This window comes from Bactrocera dorsalis, chromosome 2 (assembly GCF_023373825.1).
Source record: "Bactrocera dorsalis isolate Fly_Bdor chromosome 2, ASM2337382v1, whole genome shotgun sequence".
In the NCBI taxonomy this organism is placed as follows: Eukaryota; Metazoa; Arthropoda; class Insecta; order Diptera; family Tephritidae; genus Bactrocera; species Bactrocera dorsalis.
The window spans coordinates 31,765,309-31,785,214 of NC_064304.1; the positions used below are offsets into that span (position 1 = coordinate 31,765,309).

Genomic DNA, 19,906 nt, shown 5'->3' on the forward strand with positions numbered 1-19,906 from the left:
TTATTCATTAATACCTCTTTTTTATAATAATAGCGGAGAGGAAATCAGCTTTATAAAGTTTTGAAGGGCCGAAAATAGTTACACTAATATTCAAATTATTCTAAGTTTGTTTAAAATGGAATTAAAAATCCTCACAATTGCATAATTTATTTCTCGCTGTGTAGCATTCTTATCAACATTGCTCTCTCTCTGTTGTGTGAAATTGCTGTTATGATCAAGTAAACAACTCTGTTGAAATTCTTGCTGCCTCGCACTCACACTCTCGCTCGCTCTTTCTGCGAGCAACGTGAGTGGAGAATGACGAGGTCATGCGAGAGAGGCGTCCGTACTAATTGAAAATGCCATTCAACAGATAGGAATGTGTCTACCTCATGCTAATCGCATATTTTCCCTGCCCAATTGTTTGTTTATTACACTGTCTGGCTTTGTGGTGATGGATGTGTGCGTCTGTGTGTGTGCAATGTATAGTAATTCTTATTGTTATTTAATACAATGCTGGATTGTATCTTCCATGCAAGTGAAATGGTTGACTGCACCACAATGGTCAAATTTTTATTTTGTATTTGTGTTGTTGTCACTGCTCTCGCCTATCTGTTTGGAATGAGAACGCCTGGCGTACGCGTCGGCAATCGCATTCGCACAGATTTTTGTTGTCGTCACCGAAAGTCGCGTCGTCAATGACGTTGAGTGTGACGAGGTTGAATTTGTTGCTGGCGTTGACTTTCATCACACGTGTGGGTGTGTGTGTGTGCTTGCTGTTGAGGTGCGCGTGAGTGGCGTGGTGCGTGATGGGCGCTCTCTAACAATTTGAGTTTCTATTTTGTGTGCCAAACAGCGCGTGTTTTCGCTTTGATTTGTGTGGCATATTGGAATGTTTGTATTTTTTTTTTTTGATTTTTGTTTTTTAATTTTTTTTGCTTATTTTTTGAATTTTTTGTTTTTATTTCTATTTATTTTGTTTTTTACTTCACCACTTTCGAAAGTTTTATATTTGCTTATCACAATAAACATTTCTTTAGATGCATATATACATACATACATTTGACCATTATTTTGTTTGTTTCTCATTGTTTTATTATCACTTTATCACTTTGCTTAAATTTATTATTATTCACTGAGTTCATAAAATTTTTCTCTTCATTTATCTGATTCAATCGCTATCTTAAATCAATTCTTCAAATATTTATTCGAAGTTTTACTCATCATCATCGTTATTTCCGTTTACCGGTTAATTTTACTTACTAAGAAATAGGTAAGTAAGTACATACTTATTTATGTTCCTACATATGTATATTTCCGTATTCACTCATGCCATAAGTATAACTAATGTGCACACAAATATTTATATGCACTTCCCTCATCATAGCACACATGAGTTACTCACACGAACATTAGTCACCTAAAAATTGTTCTAATGCAAGAAATTCAGCTCAGCCTAAAGGTAGGCTTCAAAAAATATTACTCGTGACTTAAAGCTAAGGCAGAATGAATTCATAATCACGTTTATATGTATTTTTATTTTGAAGTACAATGTAAACTTATTTCATTTACATGAAAATATGGCATACTATATTGAAAATTTCAATAAAATTAGTTTTCAAAAAATGAACACAAAATAATGACTACTAGCAGATCACTCCATTTGCCATCCCACTTGAGGCAAGAGGACCTCATTTAGACGATACAATGTAAGCATCGAACGTTTACTAATACTTATATTCAATTCCTATGACCTTGCTAACGTAGGTAAAATGATTTTCCCCAGAGAATATACTATACATAGTCTAAAATGAAATTCTTTTCCTACCTAACATATATACCGACGGGTTCGTAGCCCAGCTAAAATACTTTCAACAGACTCGACGGATTGGTGTGGTTTGTGCGCCGGTGGAATTTTGGTACATATTTCTTCAAAGATGATGCCGTTGAGAACGTGACCGTCAATGGCGACCTTTATGGCGCCATGATGACCGACGATTTGATGCCTGAAATTGAAACTCGTGATCTCGGCGACATTTAGTTTCAACATCGCATCAATCAATGGATTTATTGAGAGAACACTTATGACAACGGTAAGTAGATAATTTCACGTTCTGGGTGGGTCGATTGGTAGCCAAGATCGTGTGATATCACAACGTTAGATGTTTCCTGTAGAGATACGTAAAGTAAAGTCTAAAGTCTATGCGAACATTCCCATTTCGACTCAGGCCTTGGAACAAAACATCGTGCGAATCATTCGGCAATTACCAGTCGAAATGCTCGAACGAGCCATAGAAAATTGGACTGAATGGTTGGACCATCGGAAATGTAGCTGCGGTCAACGTATGAAAGATATAATCTTAAAAAAATTAACGCCAAAGAATGTTCTTTCGAAGGATAATAAATATTCCTAATTAATTTTGAAGTTTCTGTAGTTTTTATTTAAAAAAAAAGCAGAGAACCTTGAAATTAGTCACCCTTATGGAAAATATGAAACATTTATGAATGTTTTCCTTTTCATTTGCGATCGAAATATAATATAATATGGTGAGTTCGAATTTTCGAAGAATTAGGTGTGCTTGATTATTATTGATTATCAATAAAACCATTTCATAAGAACTTTTTATTTTAAAAGCAATTGAAAATTGGTGAAAGATAATAAAAGATGCGCTTAACAATAAGCTAATCAACTTGGAATCTCTTTGAAAACCAAATGTTGACCAAATGTGTCTTGACCTACCCATCCAAGCGTTAATATATACACACGTAGGTATGTATCGATACATACTTTCGAAATTTTTTGCCTCATAATACGAAATGTTTATTGAAAATGAAATGAAAACACTCGATAAACAAACAATTGAAGCAAAAACATATTTCTTTGCTTATGCAAATGAGTCATGGATTGCCCTCAGAAAAAAGTTTCTTGCTAAACAATATGTGATAAAGAAATTCGTAATAAAAATGAAGAAAACAGAAACGCAGGCAAATAATTAAACCGAAATAAAAGAAGTATGGTTGTGTAAATTTGACATCATCGCTTAAATGATTACTCAAAGCTGTGGTTGTACATATTTGTGGTTTAGTAGATATGTATTTTTATAAATGAGAACCCTCGAAAAGACGATAACTTTTTAAATTTCACGCGTGTCAATTTGACGCACCATACTGTTGGGTATATGTTAGGTTAAGTTGCTTAGAAAATAAAGGTAGATTCTTAAGCTTTTAACTAAAGCCTGGAGAGTTTTTGAGAACTTTGGGCAAAAATTTAACTATTTTATATGCTCCTCAATTAGCAAAAGATTGATACTATCACCAAAGACAACTCTTTGGCTTTATGAAACCGTAGCTAAACATACAAAGTTTTATGGAATTTTTGTTTGGTGGAAGGCCTGAGAAAGACTAGACACGAAAAAAACTGACGAGTGTTCTCTGAATAGTATTTGTGGTTCACTGCGATCTACTCATTGAACGTCTTACTGCATATCGCATCGCTGTAAACTCAGAGCATCTTGGTACTTAGATGAATGCGAGTTTCAGAATGCTGAAATGCTCGCAAGCTTTAATTTTAATCTCAAAATAGTTGGATAACTATGTTGCCGAGCCTAGCCCTCATTATCGCCAAGCGCGTTCAAGGCTAGTGAAAGGATGTCTAGACTCCTTATCTTTCATCGAGTGATTTTATGTTTACAATGGTTTGGGTGCCTGGCAACATCGTTATTGCAGGAAATTGTAAGACTGGTGGGCTTCAGTTTCAATAAAGTTTCAAGGTAAAAGCTCCATTGGCTTTTTGTGGTTCACTTTTGGACTGTTGGGTCTCAGATCAGCTCAGCGTGTCATTGATATTTGGCAAGTATTGATATTTGACTAGTAGCAATGCAGTTTCAAGGTCGTTCTGACCAAAGGTAAAACGTCAGAGGTCTAGGAATATCTGCTAAAGCTCTAACTCTCTGTACTAACGCTCTGTAGAAGCTCTAACTGGACACTGTCCGAACGGGTTTCATGCAGTAAAATTGAACAGCTTACCGGATGCCTAATTCTTTAGCTGTTTGGAAGAAGATTAGTTAGAATTTCAACACTTTTTTCTCGAAAGTTCCTTCTTTGCAAGAACAAAGCAAAATGCTTTGGATCTTATATTTTTAGACATCCAGGTCAAATTGCAAAAATTGAAATAAAACACTTACGCGGATTTGTGTTGGATTCAGGACATTTTTACGATAGATAGCTGATGTATAGTATAACTACTGCAGTTTTTCGTATGGCTTCAGAAGTTACATAACAATCTAAGTGTGACCCACTCGCTGAGGGATCAGCCATCTAACCTCTTTTAGCTTAATCTATATGCTGCTCAATGTCTATTATCATACTATTTTTAATGAAATAATAAGTCAGAAAGATTCTCATACTCATTAGAAACTCATGATCACTTCAAAAAATTATTTGCTGAAGTTGCACTTTGAATTTAAGTGTGAATTTCTAGAATTGATTAAGGTGTAACAGAGTCAATGCGCGAAGCCATCTTTACTGAGATGTAAAATTGCCCAGACTAGGTTAGGTTACACATTTTTTTCACCAATTTTAGTTCTTTGAAATTATTTGCTGAAGAGTAGCTCGTTGGTTAAAGGCTTAGATAGTTTTGAGAACCTTGAGAAAAAATTTAAAGTAGGAAGTTTTAGAATTAAAGAATCTAGTTATTGAAAAAAAAAAATAAAAATACCCGAAAATTTTAATTAGCAAATTCACTGACTTATCAAACCGCTCTCGTATTTTTGACGATGCGGTCACAGCAAAAATGCATAAAGCTTATATTTTATCTGTTTTGTTCCAGAAATGTGGGGAGACTGAGCGAAAACTTCATTCCTTTAATGGACTTAATTTTAAAATCTGACTCAAGCGCGAATGATTTTTTCGTATTAAAATGAACTTTTTTATAGCATGGTGACTTAAGCGTCAAAAAAAAAACCACAGCAATGTAGAATGAATAGACGACTTGTGATATGGCGCATTCCAATGAAATTCAAAGTAAAAATATAACACACGCAAACATACATACATATGAACACATGAACATTCACATTTATATCAAAGCCAAATGAAATCATAAACGCTTAAAAAATATGTGAGTATGTTAGCACCTAATACAATAAATTAATTACATTCCGCGACTGAAACAAGTGCGATTTAAATTTGGTGGCACGATTGCCAACTTGTCTGAAATTTGTGCAAAATGCACTTTATACCGAAAAGGATGCGACATTGCAATGCGCTGCGATTTATGTTGCAAAAATGTATGTATGTACATATGTGAATTTATAATATATTTCTATGCTTTTGCTTGTTTGGTTTTGCTTGTGGCGCAACCGCTGCGCGTGCCAGTTGTCGCGCCGGCGTGCCTTGTCAATCAATATCGCTCCGTATTTGCCGCAAATGCACTTTATAGGCATTTCTTGTTGTTTTACTTTCATTCGCTTTTTGCTTTTACTGTTAGCGACCACTTTTTCAGTAGCCAGTTTTTCGCCCAAATATGGCGCTTTCATTTGAATCACCTGTAACCTTGCACTTGCTGTTTGACTCATTGCACCGATATCTACTTGTATGCTCATATACTTAAATACGTACATGTGTATGTGTGCGCATAATATATGAAGCACAAAAATAGTAAAAAACGTTTTTTAAATTTATTTTTCTTGTTCATTTTTTCATGCCGCCTTTGCGCATAAATAAATGTGATCATATTGCAAAATTAATCATCACCTTTGCGTTCACCGCTCTATTGTTTGTTTGTATGTGTGTATATTTTCGTATTTTTTTTTGTTTTTACTGATCAGCTGTGCTGAGTAAAGTTAAATAGTGTTTGGAAAACATGTTTAAGTGAATAATTAATCACAGATTTGATGCCGAACAAAAGAAATGGTAAATTTGTGTTTTTAATTGTTGGCTATTTGTTCTTTCAAATTCTGTTTAGTATATACATCATAATATGTATATGTATATAATTTACATATATTGTATGTATCTACTTATATATGTATATTAGGGTGTTTCATGCAAAATTTCGAAATTCTTGATCCAAATTTATTTTTTAAGTTTTGCGATTAAGTCATTCGTTTACTAAATTTTTTCAAAAGTAAGTGAGAAACGTGAAAAAATCGAAATGGAAGTACTTAAAGTCAAAATTAAGGACTCACTTTTTCAGGAATTTTTTTTTGTTCAACATAAGAATGAGACGAAGAGTGGTGTAGAAGTTCACACAAGTGAGGAAAGTTCTCTGAGCGCCATTCACTTGGGAGTGTTCAGAAACGATTATTTTACCTATGGCTCAAGCACGACTTTCGGTCCTAGACCAAGTATCCTCTGGGCATCCAAAGAACATCCGTTTGAAAGCGAGCTCAAGTGATAAGACGAACCATCCCCTCCCCAGGTTAGTGCGCTGGATTTGTGGTCCGCCACGTAAAAAACACTACCAATGAAATGGAAACGACAGTCTTTGATAAGTGACCCCCCTTTTGATAACGACCCTTGCAAACGTGTTAAGGATGATGATATGAGGGCATGCATCTGGAATGTCCGGCCCCTTAATTGGGCTGGTATCGCTGCCCAGTTGGTTGATGCGATGGACGGGACAAGGAATGAAGCGAGTAGGTTCTTGTAGCATTTATTACAGTAGCCATATAAAGCTGCGCAAATTCGGTGTGGGAGTCGTGGTGTTAGATAGACTCCGTCACCTAGTACTAGCATTCACCCCGATGGATGAATGTCTAGCCACAATCCGCATCAAAGCGAAGCTCTTCGACGTATCGAATTGACCACGTCACGACGGAAGAGAAGGGCGATGTGACCAAAGATCAATTCATTGAGGGCTTGGAGCGCAGCTATGATGTCAAAATCATGCTTGGCGACTTTAACGCCTGGGGGAGTAAAGAAGGTATCTTTAGCACAACCGGCGGTAAATTCAGCTTCCATGAGGAAACATCCCCAGATAAGTTGAGGCTGATCGACTTCGCCGTGGCCCGAAATATGGTTATTGTAGTTCTAGATAAGAAAATTCATCAAGTTACCTGGCGCTGTCTCCGGATCGAAAAGCCACCAACCAAATCGATTACATTATGATAGACGGAAGACACGCCTCCAGTGTTTTAGACTTGCGAACGCTCCGAGGTTCTAAGATTGACTCGGACCAATATATTGTTGCAGCCAAGATACACACTCGCCTCTTTGCAGTAAAAAGCGCACATCAACAACAAGGAATTTGCGACATCGAAAAGTTCCAATCACAACAGACAACCGAACGATTTTCTATCCGACTTGTACTCATGATCTTTGAAAACACTCATCAGCAACTCGGTAAAGGCGAACTGTGGGACGGCATTTCAAACATCTGCAAGCGAAACCATTGGTTCTCGTAAGAGTCGAAAGAACAGCTGGTAGGATGAGGGCTGTCGTGTTGCAGTAGAGAGAAAACGGACAGCTTACCTCGCGATGTTACGATAGACCACAACACGAGTGGGATTCGATAGATACCGACAGTTGCAGAGGGAAGCAAGGCTACAGATGTAATGCTCGAAAATTCTACGAAAAGAAGCGGCGACTAAGAGAAGGTTTCAAGAGCATAGCTCCTCATGCGGATCAGTTTGATATTTATTTAATCCGGCCGATAAATACAATAAAAGCTTCCTTGAATATGTTCGCAGCCATGCTTTTATAAGTAATAGCTTTGCGTTAAACTCATGATGTCATTGTCAAAAAGAATAAAAATAAAAAATTAAAAAAAAAATACAAAAAAACTAAAAAAAAATTGTATGACGTCAGCTATGACCATTTTCGCATTATAAGCTATCTTAGCCCATAAATCCAACCCTATCCGGGATCTCAAAATATAAACGTGCAAATCGTTACAATAGTTTACTGAAATTTATGGATTTTTTATGCATTATTATGCAATTGCATATACATGCATACACACATACACATACATACACTTTTATTCTATTTATCATGAATTATTGGCGCTCTAAAAATACGCTCGCCCTAGGAAAACATGTAGCCATATAAGCGGTTTCATACAAATGCATATACATACGCATGTGGATGTATTTTTTGGGCATTGGTTGTTATTGAATTGAGCAAATGTCCTTCGGTTGAGGCGGCTATGTCGAAACGTCATAAATAGCCGCGAAACGTTTGAGAAATATGGCAGCGTGCATATAAATCAAGCAACCAGGTATTTTCCTCAAAATGCATTTTTGTGCATATTTCGCTGCATTTAAGACCTGCAGATTATTTATTAATATTTTTGCTTGATTTCTTACAATGTATGCAAATAAATTTCTGCAATAATGCGCCTAATAATTTATATGCGAGGCAGTAATGCATAAATAGAAGATATTTTCATTTATCACGAAGCCACTCATGGGTGCATATACATATGTATACGGGTGTGTGTGTGATTTTAACATAATATGTGTTTGTGTGAATATCATTCGCGCCACTTCGTCGTCGCTGATTTCAAGTGATTAATTAATTATGTGCGGCATGAATTTGTTAAACAATCAGTCTGCTGGGCTATTAGCCAGCTAATTGAGCAGGAAACTGTTGAGCAGCGCAGATTTCGTATGCACATAAGGAGGAGGGAAGCGAACAAGAATTATGGGAAATATAATTGAGAAGATTCGATTTATTTAATATACACTTGATATATGGATTTTTTATTCTTTCTAAATTAGTTATATCTAATACATATGTTGATTAGGTTGGGTAGAACCCAAAATGGGCAATAAAAATAGTATTAAAAAATTTATTAATTTTTATGAAAAAAAAAGACTTTGTTTTTTAAAAAAACACAGATTATCGTGAAAATATCTTGTTTTTAGTGTTAGATGATAAAACATTTTATATTAATTATCAAAGAATTTAATTTAAAAAGTAAATTTTGTCTTAAATTTACTAACTTTAAGTGGAAAATGTAAAAATTAAAATTTTTGAAATTTTTATTCTTTAGAAAAATAACCGTTGTTTAACATAAAACATAAAAAAAATCTAAAAAATTTTATTTTTAAAATAATAATAAAAACATAAATTTTTAAATATTTATTTTTAGAGAAATACCGTTATTCGTGTAAAAAGTGAATAAGAAAAATATGAAAAAAATATTAAACATTTGTTTTTTTTGAAAAATACCGTTGTTAGTGTAAAAAGTGCATAAAAAAATTATTTTTATTTTTAAAATATTGTAATAATAAAAAAAATAAAAAAAAATTTAAGACTAAAAAGGTGTAAAAAATGAATAAGAAAAACTTGAAAAAATTTTTAATTTTTGTTTTTAGAAAAACACTGTTAAATATTTTAATAAAAAAAATTTACTAAAAAAGTAATAAAAATATTTTTTTAAAAAAGTATTTATTAATTTAATATATATTTTGTAAAAAATGTAGACACTTTGAGGTCAGATCAAAAAAAAATATTTTTTTTGAAATATTTTCATTAAAGGTTATGAGGTTAGACTAAAAAAAAAATTTTTTTTTTGAAATATTTTCATTAAAAATATTTTTTTTTTGGTCTAACCTCAAAGTGTCTACATTTTTTTACCAACATTTCAATGCTTATTTTGATATCGTTAAGTATGCTCAAATATTTTAATGCAATTTTCAGCATTTGAAAATCAGAAACATATGTTTTCTTCTGATCGACAGCTGTTGGACGTCGATTGCGGCGAATTTGCGCTAATTCATCAGAGTTGACAAGCAGGATTTCACATTTCTAAGTGTGTATGTAGTGGTGATGAAACAATGGTTGACCGTTAGACAGCATGCTACATATCTACGTTATATGCAAGTATGAGCAAAAAAAAATTTTTATGTGAATGTGTGCATGATTATATGTTTGCAGCTGTAGAAATGAAAGTCACTCACATTTTTCGCCGACATTTTGACGTATTCAAATGTGTTTTTGATTTCTTTTCTAAAAATACGCTATTTCTATTTAAATATGTTGTTGTTGTTGCGCTGTTGTTGCTACCGCTGCTCGTTGTTTCGCTTGTTTTTCGGGTTGTTTGCAACACAGGCAAATTGCCGCCTGTCAGGTAAAACACGTAAGTGTATTTAGAAAATCGATGTTTTTAGTTAGACAAAACAAGGACGTGCAGGTTTAAAAATATTTGTAAAAAAATGTTTAATTTTGAAAAATTTTTTGACTTTTAATATTGAAAATTTTTAATTTTGAAAATTTTTTGATTTTGAAAAATTTTAGTTTTGAAAATTTTTAATTTTGAAAAATTTTAATTTTGAAATTTTTTTTAATATTTGAAACACACAAACACATGCTTGCGACACGTTCTGGTTATTTTTTTCGATTGCTTGCCGTTATTTCGAATTTCACTACCTTTTTTCACTTTTTGGTTTCTAAAAAATACCGATCTCCTAACGGTAATTACTTCACAGCACTTTAATTTCACTCGATGCTTGGTATTTGCAACTATTGGTTGTAATTTCTTATTCTGTAAGGTCTTTGTGTTTACGATTAGCTGGGCTAATTGTTTGTGGACCAAACGTTATATTCGCGACAATATCGCCACTCAACTGAATTGCATACAAAATTGCTGTGAAACTTTTATGCGAAGTTCTTTTTCACATTCCGTTTTACATTGCGCTTTCTTGTTGATTTCGGCATTCTACAGCGAACTATACATTCTCGCCGAGTTCGGCTACTCGCCGCTTCCAAGTGCGCTCCCGAACGCAAGCTTATGTTTGACTGCTTGTTTGTATGTGTGTATGTGCATGTTTCGTTTTTATTTACAAATATTTTTATTTTTAAAATTTGATTTCCTCTTTTTATTTACATCGCTCTTTTACTTTTATTTTCGTGTATTTCCTTTTATATCCATACATATATATTTTTGTTTTTTTATTGCTTATGCTTTTCGCTGCTTTTGCTTTTTGTTGACTTTGATTTGCTGTTTACGGTTTGCTGTTTCAATGCAATTGACGGTGTTTTTATTTTTATCATTGATCGCCGTGTCTTAATAAATTAGCGCAATTTTGGCTATCGATGTGCTGTCTGTCTCTTTCATGTTCTTTACGCTGCATTTTCGAGTACTTTCTGCTGTCATTTGGTGCACAGCTGATTTTGCATCGTCTTATAGCATGCTTTTGTAGATTATGCATTGAATGCTGTATATATAATAGTAGAGTATACCAACTGTCGAATTTTTGAGGCCGAAGAAGAGTAGAAAGCTCTCTTATTTATAACTATAATAGGATTTATTGTGAATTAGTGTAATTAAATAAATACAACTTAAGTATTCTTTATATGCAGGGTATTACTCAAAAACATAAAAATAATATTCCTCTGAATATTGAGAGATTTTAAGTTACTGTCTAATAATTTTCCAAAATTTTCAACTTGATTATTGTGCAGTAGGCAGTAGAGGTTATATTTTTTGACATGTTGAGTTTTGATTTGTCTTAACATTTATGCATTAGAACATATCAATAATATTGTATGCAAATTTATAAGGATTTTTATATTGTGACAAAAAAGTACCCTGATTTTGTAAGTAAAACGTATAACATTAAATTATTAATGAATATTTATTTTGTCGCACTCAGAGTAATCCCCACCAGAAGCAATATACTTATGCCAATAATTTTTTCAGTCCTCGAAACACTTTCCATAAGCACTTTTTGGTATTGGCCTTCAGCTTCTTCAGCGAATTTTGTTTTGTCTGTTCGATCAACGGCAAACGGGTTCCACGGAACGGAAATTTCAGTTTGGGGAACAAGAAAAAATCACACGAAGCCAACTCTTTTGAATACGGTGGTTGATCGATGGTATTCGTTGCGTTTTTGGCTTTAAATTCGATCATAATCGTGGCTCAATGCGTTGGTGCATTATCATCGTGGAAAATCCATTAATTGTTATTCCACAATTCCGGTCGTTTTCGACGAATGTTCTCACGCAAACGCCTCTATCCCTCCAGAACAAATTCATGATGCATTAAACCACGAATATCAAAAGAACAAGGAGCATCACTTTGATTTTTGTGCGACTTTGGTATGGTTTTTTTGTTTCGGCTCTTTTTTTGTCTTTATTCCGATGATTGTTGACTTGTTTGCATGTTAAATTCATAAACCCATGTCTCATCGGCAGCTATAATGCTCTCCATGAATGTGGGATCGGGATTCGCACCATCAAGCATTACCAAAGATACCTGTTTAGGTACTCCTTTTGAAACAAATTTAGCTCTGAACGGATGAGTTGAGCAAGTATGCGTTTCTTACACGAATTAACCACCAAAATCATTCGAACGGACTCGCGAGAGATATCGATCTCTCTTGCCATCTCTTTAACATTTGCCTGACGTTTTTCAAGCTTCATATCCTTCAATTTTTTCATCAATTAAAGAGGTCGAAAGTCGTTCAAAACGAAGCATGCCTTCAAGGAACTCTCAACCGTCGTTGTAGGCTTTGTACCACTCGTAGGCTAGTGGTTTTGATAAAACTGAAACACCGTAAGTCTTTTTCAATATTGACAACGATTCCGTTATGAAAGGTTTTATTAAAGTAACACAGATCACACAGATTAAGCAGTAATTATTCTTTAAGAAATATCTTTCTAAAATTCAATTTCAAACATTAAATTTGAATACATACATATATGAAATCAATAAAAAAAAGTCATTATGAAATATACTATAGTCAAATACCTATATTTTTGTGTCGAAAGTTCATAGATTTCTGCTCGTATCTTCTTCAGTATATGCCATATGGTATAACCATTGTATGTTAATTTTCACCATATAAGCATCTTCCATCCGCGTTGTTGTACATTCTTCGCCATTATTGACAATTTGCACCATTATCACTATGTCTACATGCCCCATTAAACTATATTGTAATGCTTTGCTTTTATTATAAAATGTTTATTCCTTGTTAGCTGTCAAATTATGAGTGCAGGCGCATTATGTTTGGCACTTTATGAACTCATTTAAGGCGGCTGAGTCAGCCTTTGTGCGATGCCATGCGCCTTTAGCTCTTTCTGCAGCTTATTGTATATACATACATATGACAATGTATAGTATATTGCATATATATTAAACTAGTTATCAACAAACAAGATTTGGAAACAGAAGATCACGTTATGTTTGTTTGTGAAACCGAATATTTGGTATAAAAATGTTAAACAGCTGGCATAAAAACTTTTATATATGTACATATATATATGTATAATAAAATAGGTTGAAAAATTTAAATTTTTTGAAGAAGAAAGTAGTTTTTGTCAAAATTATTTTTTTTAGTAAACATAATAGTTTTCGTAGGCAATATGCTTCCAAGGCTTCGATGCCATATTTGTAATGTGACCTTTTTTTCTGTCTGTGAGCAGAAAATAATTAACTGGATCCAGTTTCGTAGAATAAGAAGGATGATACAGCGATTCGAAGCCAATAACATACCAAAACTTGTGACACTAAAAATCATATATATTAAGTTTAAGATTTGGACTGTTTGGACAGAAATTTTTTATAAACTTTTTCGCACTATAATCACTTTCTTTTATTTATATAAATACTATTATTTCTCTCACTGTATCTTCTCCTCTTCTTGTTGACTCTATCTGTCTCTCTCTCTCTCTCATACTATATATCTGTTTCTTTCATTCTCCCTCACTCTCTCTTTTTTCTTTTTCCCACCGTCAAGCCGATTTTTATTCCTTTTTGACAAAGTTTAATTTTCCAAAGTTAAAATATTTACTATATGTTGAATTATTACATTATTGAATTAATTTGTTAATATTAATTAAATATATTTATAGCATATATTTTTAGCATCTATGTTTATACATTTACAAATGCATTGAATAACATTGCAATAACAAATTTGAAAGACGTTTTCCTCATCTCAAAACACCAAGAAATCCCAAATAAAATTTTCACAATTTATGACTTCTTTTAATGTTTATAAATACAAATTTGCAGGTATGCGGTCACCTCAATCATAATTATACAAATTTATACCTTCTTACTCATCAACTATACATACATATATGCAGGCATATGTGTTATTTCGCTAACAGTTCTTTTAATTAATAATTTCACACAGCCAAGAAAGGAATATTGAGAAAAGTCTTTTTGGAATTAATATTATTTTTTTTTAATAGTTATTACCATTCATTTGCCAATGAAAAACAGCGAGCATTTTTTTAGTGGAAAAGGTTAAGAGTGAATATGGTTTTGCTCTTATTGTGTCACTATGCATTTTACTTCTAAACCACTAATGAGTGAGTAATCTTAACTTATGTTAAATCTTAAAAGTAATTGCACGATCTATAGGATTTGAGATGGACAGAAAGGCTGGTAACCAAATATTGAGAAAGCAGCCTTAAATTCGTTATTTTTTCCAATGGAATTTATTTGTATGAAAATATTCAAAATTAAACCACAAGTACAATTCCTTGAATTCTTATATAAACAAAAACGTTTTCGCCTTTATTCATAAATAAGATTTTCACTGTATTAAATAGTTTATTATACAAATAATAGTATAAAATGTATACCACAACAACGCGTGGCCGTATCCCCTAGTAGTATTATATAACGCTCCAAATGCAATCCGTTATTTCATACTAAAGCCATTGATTGTTGATCAATACTAATAAAATATTAAGATCAAACTGAGTTGCGCCTATAAATATGCTTAGCAGATTGCTAAAAAAGTTTGTGTCTCAATAGGATGGGAATAAAATTTTAACTAACCAATAATTGAGACTAAAATTTATTTTATTTTTAGTTTTTAGAGAATGATACTTAAAATAAGCACTATAAGCTAAGAAAAATTTTTTGAAATTGTTTGATATTTTCCTTTAAAATTGGGGGGTAAATAGGTAGTTCACCGAAGTTATTAGCAATGTAAAAAAAAATTATTAAAATTACAATAAATTTTTATTGCCTACAAGTGCGCAAATCTGATCCTGGCTCCTACTCATTACCGATCATATAATCAAAAACGTTAAAATTTCTAGCTAACGTTGCTGAAACAAGGATTTCTAACAAGGTATTTCGATATTCACATCGTATTCATACCAATATGATATAATCTCAAAACTCCTGCGAATATTTATCAGAAAAGCTCAAGATCAGACATTAGCTGTAGAGTAGCTCAATTCACAATAAATGCTTTTGTTTCGTATATTTCATTATTTGTAGATTCCTCCAAATTTGGCATAGCCAAAAATATTTCTACTTAGCTTTGAAGTAATATGCCAAAAAAGAGAGTTGAGCCCATACAGGGCATATAAAATTATTTTAAAAATGCTATTATCACTAACTGTACACGTAACTCAATATGTGAACTTGTCATGCAAGACAAATTTCTTTAATTTTCATGTTACGTATACGCCAAGGCTACCGTGCGCATAATCCAACACACTCCCCTCAATAAAAAATTTTTGCTCGTATTATTTTTGTATTAATCTAAATTTGAGTAAAAATAAAGCTTATCACTTTTTATGCTTGATTCACTTCGTTTTGATTCACCCAATTATATTTAGCACGCAATAACGATTTCATTTTCGTAAACAAATAAATGTGATGCGCGATGCACTTGAATGAAATGCAAATTGCCAATAGCGCTCTAAATATCTGCTGTTTTTGTATATAATTGCTATAGTTGTATATTTGTATATAGTATATATTAAATTTACGTTTGCGCTAAGGCATGCAGAGCAGATGCGCTAATCACTTGCTATTAATTCGCATTCGTAATGCCAAATAAAATTCGCTAAAATTAACGAACCAATAAAATGTGACTCTCGATGAATTTGGCATATATTGCAATCACAAGTGACGTTTTATGTGATGACTTTTAGCAAAGTAATTTTAGTTGCACTAATGATAAGAATTTTAATTAAATATAAATTTGTTTTCATGGCATCTATTTTTGTCGAATTGAATACAAAAAGGAAAGTGAAGAAAAGAATAAATGGTTACTTTATTTAGTATAATTATATTCTAAATTTCGTTAGCAGAATTTAAAATTTTTTCTTGCAATCTTACATAATTTTTTATTAGGAGCAAAACTACAATAATTATAGTTTTGCTTTATATTTCAAACAAATTGCTTCACGTAATATTTGACGAGACGTTTTCGTGGAACAAATCCTTCAAAAACTCTCTTATTCTGAACATCCTTCGACCTCTTCAACTGCTGAAAATATTAAAAAAGTGAAAATATGGTGCTTGGAAGTCGTCTGGCAAGTGTTAGAGAGATGGCAGCAGAGCTCGAGTCGGGTCCGACCTCATGTAAACGGCTCAAAAAATCGTTTAGTATCATTTGAATAAGGATGAGTATAAAAAGAAGCCACCAAATAACTGCTAGGAAAATTCAAGTCTATGACAATTTTTTTTGCTGTTGAAAATTTCGCTTCAAAAAAAGATAGGGTGCTTATCCAATAGTGACCTGGGTTTCTATGAAAGCGTCATTATAAAATTACTCTCCAAATGACAACAAATTATGGATCAAAGCGGTGCTTATTTAGTCTTAATCGGATCACGCTAACTATACAAAATAAAACTCTCACGTTTATGCATAAAATCATTTATTTTTCCTAAGTCTATCATATATATTTTCCAAAATATGTAAATTCGAAACAAAAAAAAATATATATGACGACTATCTTACGCTACAATGAACCGGCGTAAAATTTATCGCGCACAATTACATGCACTTTATTAGATAAACACAATGAGAATTGTAAGCAGTTTGAGAAAATAAAGAAATAAATGAAATCAACAATTCATTATTCACCCATTAATATTTTACACTACGTCGTACCTGCGCATGTACATGTGAATGCACTTATGTATGTATTTAAGATGCTTTACAAGGAAGTGAGAAAAAGTGAAACAAAAGAAGCAGCCGGCTGAAAAAAATAACGTTTCTAAATTTTTCGAAATCTTGTTATTAGGTATTGAAATGAGAAAATCGGCATTCATAAGATAGCGTTTATGACGCTGGATCATACTTAACCAAAAGTGAAATGTATATTTTTGTATTGTAGAGAAACATTAAGTTTTGAAAAACAGGAGTAAATAATAATAAATAATATTCTCTAAAATATTATTGTTTCGAAACGACCCGATTTGTTATATACAATATAATTCTAAAAAATTGAAAAAGTTTAATATCCATTTCATATTTCAGGCAGATTTTCCAAGCGTGTTTCGGACTTTTCACAAAGAAAATACGCTCTTTTTAAGTCAGTATATGGCAATAAGTAATCTATGTTAACTCGATCGGAATGGCTTTTTATTTTTCTTCTAAATTAACTTCTGGCGGCAAAAGTCAAAGTTAGAGAAAGCAAAATAAGCGATATAAGACTAGGATTAGGTTCAAAGTCGATTTTTTATAACTTGTAGTTATATTCATATTTAACTAGAGCAACTGCAATGGAAACATTAACTAAAACAGACACATATGTCTTCATTAATTTTGACACCTCAACACATTTTTTTGTTTGAAAAATATTTAGACATTTTTAGATAGGAAAGTTTTACGTATGAAAAATAATGAGCCCATGCTTAATAGAGGTTAAGCGTCTCTCCGCTCTCTCTCGCTAATAAATACTGTTCAAATATAATATTCTCTCCAGTTTTTTCATTGAAAAATAAGCGTGAAGTACTTGCATAAGAGTTTATGGTCTCCAAGAACATCACTGAAGACATCAACAAACTGCAGAAACCTCGTTTAATTCTTTCCTAACTAAAGAAAGGAAAGACTTACTACTGAAAAGTGTTTACAAATCATTCAACTTTATTACGAAAGTTCACGCTCTGTTAAGAATGTGTTTTGCGCGCTTTTCTCAATTTATGATCAATATAATCGGGCTACCGAGCGTACTATTCGCAACATCATCACCCATCTTGAGACCTACCATTCATTATTGGATAATATTCGACGGAATAGACCATGTCCAGCACGCTGTGAAGAAAATATAGCAGCCGTAGCTAAGAGTGTACACGAAGACCGTCGAGAGAGTCAATTTGGCATCGTTCGCAGCAACTCATACTGACTTATGGAACGACTAGGCTCATATTACGTCGGGATCTTGAGTTGAAAGCGTTCAAAATACAGGTTATGCAAGTACTGAATCCGTTCTACCTTCCCAAGCGACATCGCTGCTTCGTTCTGTGATCTCTTGATCGGTTCCAAGAAGATCCAAAGTTTTCGAGACTAACTTTGGTCAGCGAAGGGGACCAATTGCTACATTTGGGACAAAGAACAAGCGGAAGAGATTAAAAAGCTGCCATAGCATTCAAAAAAACCAACAGTTTCGTATGGTTTGTGGGCCATATTTCTTCATAAATGATGGCGGTCAGAACGTTATTGCGCCATCTTAACCGATTATTTGATGACTGAAATTGAAGCTCGTGATAACCTTCAAGAAATAAATACCAAAGAATGTTCTTTCGAATGATAATAAACATTCTCCATTAAATTTTATGTGTCAGAGTGTTTTCTTTAAAAAAGAAGAGAACCTCGAAATGCATCACTCTTTATATTAATACTTATTAAAAATTTATTCTAAACATAGCATAAATTGTAAGTACAAAGTTTGAATTTTTCAATTCGAAGCAATTGGTTCTCAGTCTCTTATATGCTTCTGAATAAATGTTTGATAATTTACATTTTCCCTTTCGTAGAAAAATATCACCACGGGGCAACCTCATTGTTAGATCTATGAAGGCATTAAAAAGTACGTCATAATTTTTTGGATACATTTGTGAAGTAATGGACCTCAGTACAGAATTTTTAACCGCTTTATGAACAGATGACGATCAAGTAGTTAGTTTACTTAATATGTGAAATATATTATAATATTTAGTTTATGTTACAACACATTCCACAAGGCTTAATTTTCAAAAGAAATATGCATTTTTTTCATTTTATTTATGGCAAATCCTTCACCATATTTTATTTTTATATCACATTTCATAGCATTTTTTAATACAAATTTGTATTTATTAAATGATGAATTTTTGGAAACTTCTTGTTTTCTCGCCATAATGCTCGCACTTTACCTTGAATCACATCTTCACACCACGCCACCACACTCCACTTTACAAGTACCTCACTTTTTGGAACACACAAATACATACACACATGTGTATATAAACACACACATACGCGAATTAAAATTTTGAAATATTTTTCCCCGAACAACAGGCCGCTGCCAACAACGCCGTGCAATTAGCGTTTCCTCAATGCATTGTTGTTGTTATTGGCAGCGTTAGCTTTACTTCTTTTTGATTTTTATTTATTGTTGTTGTTTTTTTTTTGTTTTTGCTCAATAAATTGCGACACACACAGGCGACGGCTCCACTCAGCAACGGCGCGACGACACCCACCACACCGCGTCCATTGGCAAATATATGCGCGGTGTGCCGCGTAGCGAGCGGCAACAAATTTAAATTGCACACATTTGTATATATATATTGAAATTTTAATTTATATTTTTAATATTTCGCGTGTATATTTCATGTTTTTCGGCGAATATTTTCCATATGGTTCACAAACGTCAGCGTCAACCGTTATAAATATATGGAACTGTGCAAACGCATTGTCTGCGCTGGATTATTCATCGCCGGTTCGATATTTTATTTTTGAACATGAACTTCTAGACTTTTCAGAAAATTCGACGAATATAATTTCTATTACTTTTCTGTTTAAAAATTAACTAAAATTTATAATTTTTACCTTTCCATTTCGATATTTAACAATTTTTTCAAAGAACACACACACTTTTCAAGTTGATTTGCCGTTTTCGAAAACTATTATGAAACAACCGCGTGATTTTGTTGCTGAACTGCTCTTGCTTCCTTTTAAAACTCGCACTTCAACACTAAAATTGTGCATAAATAGGACATTTTCACAATTTC

The 19,906-nt window shown here is 33.0% G+C and overlaps 1 protein-coding gene across 5 annotated transcripts in view; it reads right to left on the minus strand.

Moving 5' to 3' along the window:
- The window catches only part of LOC105231939 (filamin-A), a 109,320-nt gene extending 89,414 nt beyond the window's left edge, over positions 1-19,906 (minus strand). The window contains exons 1-2 of one of the 5 annotated variants that reach the window (XM_049449649.1): positions 10,357-10,550; positions 9,888-10,050 (exon numbers count right to left, since the gene is read on the minus strand). In XM_049449649.1, the coding sequence (XP_049305606.1) occupies positions 9,888-9,902 (15 nt within the window). In that variant the 5' untranslated portion in view covers positions 9,903-10,050; positions 10,357-10,550. Of the gene's footprint in view, positions 1-9,887; positions 10,051-10,356; positions 10,551-19,724 lie in introns of those variants that run through there. The other 4 variants (XM_049449644.1, XM_049449645.1, XM_049449646.1 and 1 more) reach the window with 4 other exon arrangements.